The 12,157-nt window shown below is 41.9% G+C and overlaps 1 protein-coding gene across 1 annotated transcript in view; it reads right to left on the reverse strand.

Moving 5' to 3' along the window:
* LOC118818457 (SPHK1 interactor, AKAP domain containing) overlaps window positions 1-12,157 on the reverse strand; it is an 87,317-nt gene that overhangs the window by 31,913 nt on the left and 43,247 nt on the right. Inside the window, 2 exon segments of the mRNA XM_036585717.1 lie at window positions 37-174; window positions 1,349-1,408. Coding sequence (XP_036441610.1) covers window positions 37-174; window positions 1,349-1,408 — 198 coding nt within the window.

Genomic DNA, 12,157 nt, shown 5'->3' on the forward strand with positions numbered 1-12,157 from the left:
TGGGTGTGTCTAGGCTGGCGTGCAGGTGGGACTGACCTGTGTGTAGGCGGGGTCATGCTGGCAGACGTCAGGTGACTCCAGGCCGGTCAGCAGGAGGATTTCGTGCTCTTTGAGAGGCCGCATGCCCACACACTCCACCAGCCGCGGCAAATCCGGAGACACCGACGCCAACTTCTACAGAGCACACAGAACATTTAAAACATATAGAACATAAACACCAAACAGAACATACAGAACATGCACAACACACAGAACACATAGAACATTTAAGAACATATAGAATACACAGACCAAACAGAACATAAAGAACACAGAACATTCAGAACATACCCAACATACACAACACACAGAATGCACAGAACATATGGAACATACAGAACATTTAAGAAATTATAGAACATACACACCAAACAAAACATAAAGAACATGCAGAACACACAGAACACATAGAACACTCAGAACATTTAAGAACATATAGAATACACAGACCAAACAGAACATACAGAACATGCTCAACATATAGAACACATAGAACATGTTGAACATACAGACCAAACAGAACATAAAGAACATTCACTCACAATCACTAACAATTCATTTGTGCTCATCTGCATGCAGGAACTGTTTATACACATTTCATTAATTTAGGCCAAATTACTATTGGAATATTCGTGATTAGCGCCGCCAATCATGTGGCACTTTTTATATTAAGGGTTTAAATTAAATCAATATGAATTTAGAGACAGAAAAAATAAAATGAAAGATTTAATGATGCTCAGTCTGTGATATTACTGCAATGTTCTTGATCATTTAACTCACATGAAAACTTTAATCTTAAAGCAACAGTTTGGAGAAAACTCAAATCCACCCCCTCCCCACATGCAGTCAATCAGCAGCCTTATTTTCCATCATCAACATTCCATATAGACTCAGAAGACTCGTGTAGGTTCACTGGTGGTTCTGGATAGTAAATAAAATGTCTATATTTGTGTTGTAGTCATGGCGACCCCTGGTTCCTATCACCACCACTGTAAAGACATCTGAACCATTTCACACCAAACCCCTCTGAACCTCTCTGATTACATATCACTCATTCAATTATGGGGGAATTCAGAAATATGGTGGAATTCCCCTTCAAGTAATCTTTAATAGTCCTGATTCTGTGGTTTCTGACACTGTGACTCACTGTCATCTATAAACACGGACTAAAGTACATTAGCTTAGATAAAAACAGACACCACAACATTTCTTGGCTGATTGACTATATTTGGTGTAAAACTATTCTACCACCAAATTACCCCATAACCATAGCAACCAGCCTCCATCACCGTGGAGACGCTCCACCCACCTTGAGGCAGCTGCTGTCATGCCGGTCAGATGTGTGTGTGTCCAAACTCACAAAACAAATCTGCACAGAGAGAGAGAGAGAGAGAGAGAGAGCGAGAGAGAGAGGGAGAGAGAGGGGGCGGAGTTTATTTTAAATACACTCAGTACTAGGCCTTTGTTTGGTCGGTACTGGCCTGTGGATTGTGTGGTACCAGGCCTTGGATTGTTTGGTACCGGGCCATGAATCATTCAGTACTAGGCCTTTGGTCAGCTGGCACTGGCCCATGGGCAGTGTGGTACTGGGCCACGGATTGTGTGGTAACAGCCCGTGGTTCATGCAGTAACAGGACATGGATTGTTTGATACTGGCCCATGAATCATTCAATACTAGGCCATGGATAGTTTGGCACTGGGCCGCGAATCATTCAATACTAGGCCATGGAATGTTTGGTACTTGGTTGTGATTTATTGGGTAGTGGGCTGAGGATAGCATGTACCAAAAATAATTTGGCCAGTAATTCTGACTCTGAAAAGCTGTGTAATACGTTACCTTGTCCTTTTAAGGTGAGCTGAATTTCATTTTTACAGTGTTGCACTGCTGCCACTCCCTCAAACACACAGTGCGCTGCGGTTCGGTCCGCACCGCTCAAAAGGCTGGGAAACCTTTACAGTGTGAGAATAAGTGTCTGCTATTTTGTACTATCAGGCTCTCCGAGCAGCACTCCACAGATTAAAGAAGCCATTTACTGAACAGGAGGAGATAAAAGGAGCACACACCCGCACACACACACACACACACACCCGCACACGCACACACACACACACACACACACACACACACACAAACACGCATACACACACACACCCGCACACACACACACACACACACACACACACGCTTGCAGGGCGCTGGTGTTTTCTGCTGGAGTGCTGTGAGACATTCCCGCATCTTGTAAAGACTCTCTTTCCCGTCACTGAGAGACAGAGCAGTAAGTGCTCTCTATAGGACCGGCTCCAGACATTAAAGTGAAAGTTTAGCCAAACATCAGCCAAGACGAGTTGGTCGTCTGAGGTTTGCTTCTTTAGTTTTGCACTAGAAGCTAAAGTACACTCTTAAAAAGATGGTTCAAGGGTTCTTCAGTAAAGACAATAAACACTCAAAGAACCATCTGCTGCTTAAAGTGGCTTAAAAAATCTAACTTCAAACACCAAACATGTCTTAGCTGATCAGCTACATTTGGGGTAGGATGGGGTGGAACTGGGGGAATTCAATTTCTTGCTGAACTATCGCTTTAAATCTTACTGTCCATATTTTTGTCGTTTGTTGTGGTCACTCCACCTCCAGAGACGCCCTACAGGCCAGAGCAGTCACACTCAGCAGTGTGCTAGCCTTTCTGCTATATTTAGAATCTCTCTCTCTCTCACGCTCACTCCTCCACTCCTGTCACTGAATTCATTTTGTCTTACTGGGGTGTTAATTCTTTCTCACACTTTGATGACTCGTGCAAGTGAAGCATTAGAGTCTAAAATGCTAAACACCACATAAACACCAATTAATCACCAGAGAGAGAGAGAGAGAGAGAGAGAGAGAGAGAGAGAGAGTGAGAGAGAGAGACAGGGAGGGCGATGGAAGCACAAGGTAGGTGTTTCTAATAAAGGGGCCAGGTAGTGGAAGCACAAGGTGGGTGTTTCTAATAAAGCGGCCAGGTAGTGGAAGCACAAGGTGTGTGTTTCTAATAAAGCGGCCAGGTAGTGGAAGCACAAGGTGGTGTTTCTAATAAAGTGGCCAGTAGTGGAAGCACAAGGTGGGTGTTTCTAATAAAGTGGCCAGTTAGTGGACGCACAAGGTGGGTGTTTCTAATAAGCACAAGGTGGGTGTTTCTAATAAGGCGGCCAGCTAATGGAAGCACAAGGTGAGTGTTTCTAATAAAGTGGCCAGCTAATGGAAGCACAAGGTGGGTGTTTCTAATAATGTGGCCAGTTAGTGGAAGCACAAGGTCATTGTTTCTAATAAAGTGGCCAGTTAGTGGAAGCACAAGGTGAGTGTTTCTAATAAAGTGGCCAGGTAGCGGAAGCACAAGGTGAGTGTTTCTAATAAAGCGGCCAGGTAGTGGAAGCACATGGTAGGTGTTTCTAATAAAGTGTCCAGTGCAAGGTGTGTGTTCCATAATGTGATGTGGATTATATGTATGAACTCGCGTCCTGATAAGGTCTGTAAACAAACCTGTGTGTGTGTCAGAGTCTGTGCTGTCAGTGCTGTTATATGAACTGTGCCGTTTGACAGCTGAAAGGTTTTTACTGCATTACTCTGACATCTGCACTCAGTGACAGTCATCACTGTGTTGTGACAGTCACAGTTGCTCACGCGCTGCAGGCTGAGTGTCCATTACGGCGGCGTTAGTGGAGGTATTTTAGTCTGAGCTAAAGTATTTGCGATGAAACTTGCAGCTCTAACCTCCCACCCAGTCTGTACTACTCTCACTGTCTGCAGGCGCTCGGCCTCAGCAGAGAAATACACATCTTGGCTTAAATGATCTTCTTCAAAGCCAAAAAAACAGAGAGAACACCTACACACACTCACACTCATCAAACAGCCAACACGCTTTGAAATTAAGGCACAAATCTGCTTGGCTGACTACAACAATTTACTTATTTAACCCTTAAAAGTCTAGAGTGCTTCCTTACACGTTTCAAGTGAGCCACGCTGCAAAGCACTATTGTTATCTGATTTATCATTTTCTTCTTCTTCTTCTTCTTCCTTTGCTGGATTTTTGTACGTTAACTTATCCCACAGCTTTCAAGATATCCACACCGTTCCAAATTGAAGCACAGGGAAGATGTTTGTAATAAAGTGGCCATTTAGTGGAAGCACAAGGTGGGTGTTTCTAATAAAGCGGCCAGTTAGTGGAAGCGCAAGGTGGGTGTTCCTAATAAAGCGGCTAGTGAGTGGAAGCACAAGGTGGGCGTTTCTAATAAAGTGGCCAGTTAGTGGAAGCACAAAGTGGCTGTTAGGAATGTTTGGTCTGATCTGGAATGGTGTGTTCGTATGCAGCGTTTTGATTGGATGTATTGTTTTTGTAGTTGTTATAAACGCAGATTTTTTCTCACAGAAATGAATAGGTGGCAAAATTTTGTGCACCTAGCTTAAATCATGATGATAGGAATCCAACACAAACACCCAATTAACCATGTAGGATATCATAGCGACCACCAGCAACAACCTAGCAACCCCCTAGCAACCACCTGGGGTATCATAACAACCTAGCAACCACCTGGAATACCATAGCAATAACACTTTAGATGGTACAAGGAGAAGTTTAGCTAGACTGGTGGACTGGATCTGTATAGCCTACAGGAAATTCCAGATAAAAGCTGAAAGCTGAGTCAGCTTCTTATTAGCCAGCTTCTCACCTGAACTTTCCGTGCCACCTTAAATGGTGCTGCAGTTACACTGAGGCGCCTTAAACTTAAAACAAATTATGAGAGTTGGCGAATATGAAGCCAACATCAGCTCACCTCAATAGAGCATTAATATACTTCAATCAGTGCATCAATTTACCTCAATAAATGCATTAATTAACCTCAATAAAAGCTCCTTAATCAACAAACCCCTCAAACTTTCTCTTGGAGGTGTTTAATGAGCAGCTAACGAGCAGCACAGCAGAGCAGCTGTTGATCACGTCTCACTGGCTGATCTAACGCCACGTCCCAAACCACACACTTCTGTACTTCACCTACTGCACTAATGAGTGCACTTCTAATGGGATATGCACTATTTTTACACCCTATTTAGTGAGCTATTGTGCGGTTTGGGGCGTGGCGCTGGTAACACAGCGGGAAATCTCAGCCGTTTAGATTTCAGCTTTTATTTGTTAATCACTACAGCAACAAATCAAATAAAATCAATATTAAAGAAGCATGTTTTGCTGCTTTTGCTGGATCAGTTGTAGCTTGATCTCATTACACACAGCCACAGCTCTGCTGAATGAACTTGATGTTGCTGTTCAAAATGCTGGCAGCTCAATTGTGACATCATTGAAATCCTATCAATTAGTACTGACATCAAATGTTCGCTCTCTCTCTTCACCACTGAGTGACTAACAGCGAGCCAAAGATCTTATTTACCTCTAATATGTCATTCAGCCTTTCCAGCTTTAGCTCTGGCATGACCTGCAAGAGAAAAGACTTTTGTTTTGCCTTATTTTCTAAAGGACTGACTCCACTGCAACCATATGACATCATCAGAGTGTGGCGATAGTGACCCACTAGGAGGGGGATTTTGCCACTTTGGCATTTTTTATAATAAACAAAACATTTCCATTTTGTTTATACATTATATTTCAACACTACTGGACATCTACAGTATTTTAAGGCACACAAGTCCTAACAGTCAGGGTTCCCTTTAAAATCAAATGCAAAAAAGACCAAAAAGATGCCATAAAAAAATTACAACAAGGGCTGAAATCTGGCAACCCAGCCTGTAAACCCTGCTTAGATGTTCAGTCAGTCTGAGAACCTCACAGAGACTGAATATGTGTGTGTGGGGTGTGTGTGTGTGAGTGTGTGTGTGAACCCACTCAGTCAGAAATGATGAAGTGTGTATCTGCTCTGATCCAGCGCTGCAATATGGCCACATCTCACAACTGCTTTTTTTCCACTCCTCCGCTCTCCTTTCATCTGTTTTCTCCCCATTTCTCGTCTTCCCCTCACCCCTCGCTCTTCTTCTCACTGCACACTGTCTGTGCTAAAGTTACACACCACACACACACACACACGCACACGCACACACACACACACACAGTAACCTCGTGCTAAACGCTATTAAACTGCATTAAGCTAAATAATTCGGATCATTTTCATCAAACAGAACACGTCATAAACAAAACACTGATGATTAAATGGTTCTCTGCATGGTGAAATGGTTCTTCAGATTAATGAAGAATGTGTTATAAATGATTCTAAATAGAACCTTTTTGAAAAGGGTTCTATGTGACACCAAAAAGGGTTACAAGCTTGACAATATCACAATAGCAGAACCCATTTTGGTGCTATATAGAACCAAATACAACACATTCTCCATCAATCTGAAGAACCAAATTCACCACGCAAAGAATAATTCATCATGCAGAGGGTTCTTTGAGTGTTTATGGTTCTATATAGAAACATTGTCTTTACATTAGAACCCCTAAAGAACCATCTTTTTTAATAATACAGATCTGTTTTTAACTTTTTAATAATTTGAGTGCAGCAAGGATTCAGGGGTGCTTGTTTAGATAAGAGTTTGTATTTTTCTATTTTTATGTATATATTTTATAAATGTACAGAAGCTGTGCTGTTTAAAGGGGAACTCCATCGGTGTTGGAAAATGAATTAATCATTTAATGGTTTAGATGTAAACAAAATCATTCGGAGTAGTTCAGTGTGAAATGCGCCTTTCTAGAGAAATTTACAGAGTCAGAATTGTTCACCACTGTGGTGCTTGGAACGAGACGTCCATACGTCTGTATTACAAGTATCACCATTTTATCTGATCTCCAGAATGACCACTGAGCTTACGGGTGTCTTGTAAGGTTTTATATGTGACGCTGATAATGGTAAAATAGTTCTAAATTGACATAAATCCGTTTTCTTTGGGTACTATTTTTTCCTCACCACACCCTGAATGTACCTCTCCGCCCTGAACGCCTTTTGGGGAACGTTCTGACTGCAGAGCCACAAATTTACACACCCGCAGTTTCACTACAGAAGAAACTGGAATCCATTTAAGACACGTTCGTGAGTGAAATAAGTTAGTCGCTGTTAGTCACTGTGCATATTTCACTGTTAGCCGTTAGCTCAGAACAGACTGTCTAACGTGGGCCACGCAAAAAAACAAAACAACTATCTACCTCGATATTCTGCCTCATAATCTGGTGAGCAGAGTACCAAGTAGCTTGTTGTTGAGACCAACACTTTCCATTCACCCTGTGTTGCTCTGCGTTGGCGCCGGTGGGTTTTCAGCTAAACCAGATGACAAAATTGACCTTAATAAGATAGAGGACTGTGTAAAAGACATTAAAGACTGGATGTCAAGTAACTTCCTCTAACTAAACTCGGACAAAACCGAAGTCCTTCTTCTTGGTCCAAAAGCTGCTAGGGATAATCTGCCTACGTTTACTCTTAATCTCGATAGTTTCTCAATTGCACCAGGCACATCTGTAAAAAGCCTTGGTGTCACGATTGATCCCAGTCTGGCCTTCGACTGAGCATATTACCAATATTACCAGAATAGCTTTCCTCCACCTGCGTAACATCGCTAAATTAAGAAATGCGCTGTCGCTACAGGATGCAGAAACGTTAGTTCACGCCTTCATCACGTCCAGGTTAGATTACTGTAACGCTCTGCTTTCTGGTTGTTCCAGCCAAAACCTTAACAAGCTTCAGTTAGTCCAGAACGCTGCAGCCAGAGTTCTCAGCAAAACCAGGAAATTCGACCACATTAGCCCAGTTTTGTGTACCTTACATTGGTTGCCAGTTAAATTCCGCATTCAGTACAAAATTCTTCTACTGGCGTATAAAGCTCTGAATGGCCTTGATCCTCAGTACCTCAGTGACCTTATTTCCTATTATCAACCGACACGCCCACTTAGATCACAAGGTGCTGCTCATTATTAGTACCCAGAATAAATAAAGTTACGTCAGGGGGAGGAGCCTTTTCATACCACGCCCCCCAGCTTTGGAATAGCCCACCAGTCTGTGTTCGGGACTCAGACACAGCCTCCATCTTTAAGTCTAGGCTAAAAACTTACCTGTTTAGTTGAGCCTTTGGTTAATTTGTTTTCCTAACTATGTCCCTCTCACCCCCTCCCCCTCCCCTTCCCTGAGCTGAGCGGCTGCCCGTCCTAAGAGGGTCTGACCTGAGATGCGGCCGGCGCTCTGCACAGTGGTGTTAAACTGTATCCACTTATACTGTTTTGTGTCTGTGCTGTTATCCGGTGTCGACCAGAGGAGGATGGGTTCCCCTTTTGAGTCTGGTTCCTCTCAAGGTTTCTTCCTCCTGTTGAGGGAGTTTTTCCTTGCCACTGTCGCCGAGGCTTCTCACTGGGGGGACCTGGATTCTCTGTAAAGCTGCTTTGTGACAACATCTGTTGTAAAAGGCGCTGTATAAATAAATTTGACTTGACTTGACTTCTCTCTCTCTCTCTGTCTGTGTCTCTCTCTCTCTGTTTGTCTCTCTCTCCTCTTTAAACCGCTGCAACTCCTTTGTGTCTTCTGTTTCAAATTGATATGGATCCACGACATTTTGGAAACACATACTCTCCCATCTTCCAAAACAGGTAAGAAAACTGTAAAAATAAACTAAACAGAAGCTGTCGCTGCCGTTAGCCGTGTTGAACGGCTGTAGCTACAGGCAGTAACAGCAAAAGCACGTTAGCTCACACGCATGATCTCAGTCGAGATGCGGTTTTGAGAGGAAACACAGAACTAAACCTGGAGTAAAACTTTATAAAAAAAATTAATTTTAGGCCAAAACTTCATAACAAAACTATCACAAAACAATGTCTCGGGTCTCCAGCCATGCATTCATAACCTTTTTGTGTAATAACTTAACGGGATGTAGCTTTCAGAGCCATTAAACGTGACGGACGTCTGCTTCTTAGTACTATTATGGTGAAGAAGTCTGACTCTGTAAATTTCTCTGGAAAAGCGCATTTCACACCAAACCACTCTGAATGATTCTGTTAACATCTAAATATATATAATGATTAAGTTATTTTACAAAATGGGTGGAGTTCCCCTTTAGGTATTTTCATGAGAGTGAGCCAAATCGCTTCCCTCGACAACCTGGACAGCTTTTGGGGCTCATTACTAAAACAGACACAAGTTGAGGTGCAAAGAGAGAAAGCGTGTAGAGATAGAGGCCAGTTAACAATAACATTTTAGCTACCGCTGTATCTCCTGCTCAGTGTGCCTTCCAGTGTTAAATCTCACCGTGAGACTGTGGGCGTGACGGAATAAGGTTACATATCAACAATCTGATTGGTTGCCGCTTGTCTAGAATGAGAGCAAGGGGGCAGTTATGTGTATATACTGTGGTCTCTCACCTCATTATAGTGCAGTATGACACATACTGTTTGATGTACAGTGTCAAAAAAAATTCAAATTTTTGAATTTCAGGCATTTAGTTTACTATCTCAGAGCAATGCAGAGAAACTTGTTCATGCATTTGTTACAAGCAGAGTTGATCACTGTAATGACCTTCTCACTGGACTTCCTATGAAAACAATACATCCTTTATAACTCGTACAAAACGCAGCAGCATCCTAACAAAAACAGCACAGAGAGATCAGATCAGTCCCGCTTTAAAAGAGCTGCACTGGCTGCCTGGATCATTCAGGATAGAGTTTAAAGCTCTGCTACTAGTTTTTTAGGCTCTAAATGACCTTAAAGCACTGCTGACATCACAGAGTGTCTGTTTATGATCTCAGATCTGCAGATACTGAACTACAAACTCCTTCAGTAAAACACAGAAAACGTGGAGAGACTCGTTCAGTTATTCTGCTTCTAAACTGTGGAGCTCAGTTCAGCTTTCATTAGACAGTCGAGCTCAGAGCTCACTTTTAATAAACATCTGAAAACGCAGCTCTTTAACTCAGCGCTTCATTAAAACTCCACGTCTGGTGTTTATCTTTTAATTTGATCTGTCACTTTCTTATGATTTTAAATTAATACTTATAATTTCTTGTATAACTGCTTTTTATCTCCTGTCTGTAAAGCACTCTGAGGTGCCACCGGCATGAAAAGTGCTATATAAATAAAAATTATCATTATTATTATTATTAGCATGATGACCGTTCACATTATGTTTATGCTGCTTAAAATTTCAGCATCCTCAACTTGAAACACCTTCTCACGCCCCTGAAATTATCTGTCAGTGCAGCAAAATCATTTTACTCAACAGGAAATCTTAAAAAAAAGGTCCAGTCTAGAAATAAGCAGCTCTGATGAGAGTTCAAAGGTCTGAAATAAGTAGAAAACGCTGCTTTTTAGATCAAATGACTTGAGATCAGACTCACTACAGCTCAGTAATGAGTGACACACACTGAATATTAAAATATTGAATATATTTTGCATTACTATTTTTAGCACACTGAAAACAGTAAAAAGTAAAAAAGTAGAACAATTTTCAAGCCATCATTCAATTAATATCAAACCATCTATCGAACAAATGACAAATAATGCTGTTAACTAGAGGAGTGGTACTGGGTAGCGTTAGCTTCGCTAACATGCTAACAGGTCTGCCCACCACAGAACAGGTTCGACCCTGGCTGACTAAAGCACTGACACAAGTTCAGACGAGTATGAATAATGTAAATCTGAGAGAGGGAGTCGAGCTGCTGCTGAAGGGACAGAAAGACGAAACTAAACCCTTTCTGTTGTGTTTGGATCTGTAGCCTGACTGGCTACTTTAACATTAGCTTAGCGAGCAGCTACAGACCCAAACACGGCCACCCAGCACAGCACAGGCTTGACTCTGAAAGCTGGAGCTCTGTTCACACTAATTTAGTTGGTAAAAATGTCTGAGAGAGCAAAAGCACAGTGGCAGTGAGCCGGACTTGAATGTGTTCTGCGGTGTTTGCAGAGAACGTGCGGTTCTGATGTGTGTAATGTAAGAGCGCTGTATTCCATACAGTATTTCGGCATTTTTCGCGTTTTAGTAGTTATTGCGGAAATACCCGAAGTCATACACGATTTAATGATTGGTTGGACTCTGCAAAATCTGCCTAGCAACCAACATGCACTTTGATTGGTCACATTTGGACCAATACTTTTAAAGAAATAAGAAAAAAACGTCATCTGTGTCCGCGGTGTGTGCCGTCAGTATTCCGTACACCAGCTTCCACAGAGGGAGAGGTTTTCCGTAGTGTTTTCCCTGCATTTTATTTGAAGTTTTATGAAATCTAATTGCATAAAAATAGACATTAACTGATTATACTGATTATAAAAGTGAATTATTATAAACAATGTGTGCAGTGAATGAGGCTACCATGGAGAAAACCCAGTAAAGTGAGGCAGTGCTGTGAAGCTGCACAGCTGAAAGGAGTCTGCTGAGGTCACTTAGCTGACGGTGTAAACTCAGATTAACAGCTCAGTACTGAACACACTGTTTCATGGTGATGATACATTGTTTAATATTCGTTTTAGTGTTAAATATGATGATTAAACGTGCTAAAATGTATTTTAAGTGGCTGTGAAAATTTCCCCACCCCATTCACATTCGCATCCCTGGATTTCCCCACCCACCATGTTCGGGTCGCGCCGGGGGTCAGTCACTATTTGCACAGATTTGATGTCCAAACCCAGCTTAGATGGTCTTGCCAACCGATTTGATGGAAAAAAGAATATTTGGTGTTTGCAGAGAACGTGCGGTTCTGATGTGTGTAACGTAAGAGCGCTGTATTCCATACAGTATTTCGGCATTTTTCGCGTTTTAGTAGTTATTGCGGAAATACCCGAAGTCATACACGATTTAATGATTGGTTGGCAAAATCTGCCAAGCAACCAACATGCACTTTGATTGGTCACATTTGGACCAATACTTTTAAAGAAATAAGAAAAAAACGTCATCTGTGTCCGCGGTGTGTGCCGTCAGTATTCCGTACACCAGCTTCCACAGAGGGAGAGGTTTTCCGTACAGTGTTTTCCCTGCATTTTATTTGAAGTTTTATGAAATCTAATTGCATAAAAATAGACATTAACTGATTATACTGACTATAAAAGTGAATTATTATAAACAATATGTGCAGTGAATGAGGCTACCATGAAAAAAAAGCCTAGTAAACTGAGTCAG

Source organism: Colossoma macropomum, unplaced genomic scaffold (genome assembly GCF_904425465.1).
Source record: "Colossoma macropomum unplaced genomic scaffold, Colossoma_macropomum, whole genome shotgun sequence".
NCBI classification, from domain to species: Eukaryota; Metazoa; Chordata; class Actinopteri; order Characiformes; family Serrasalmidae; genus Colossoma; species Colossoma macropomum.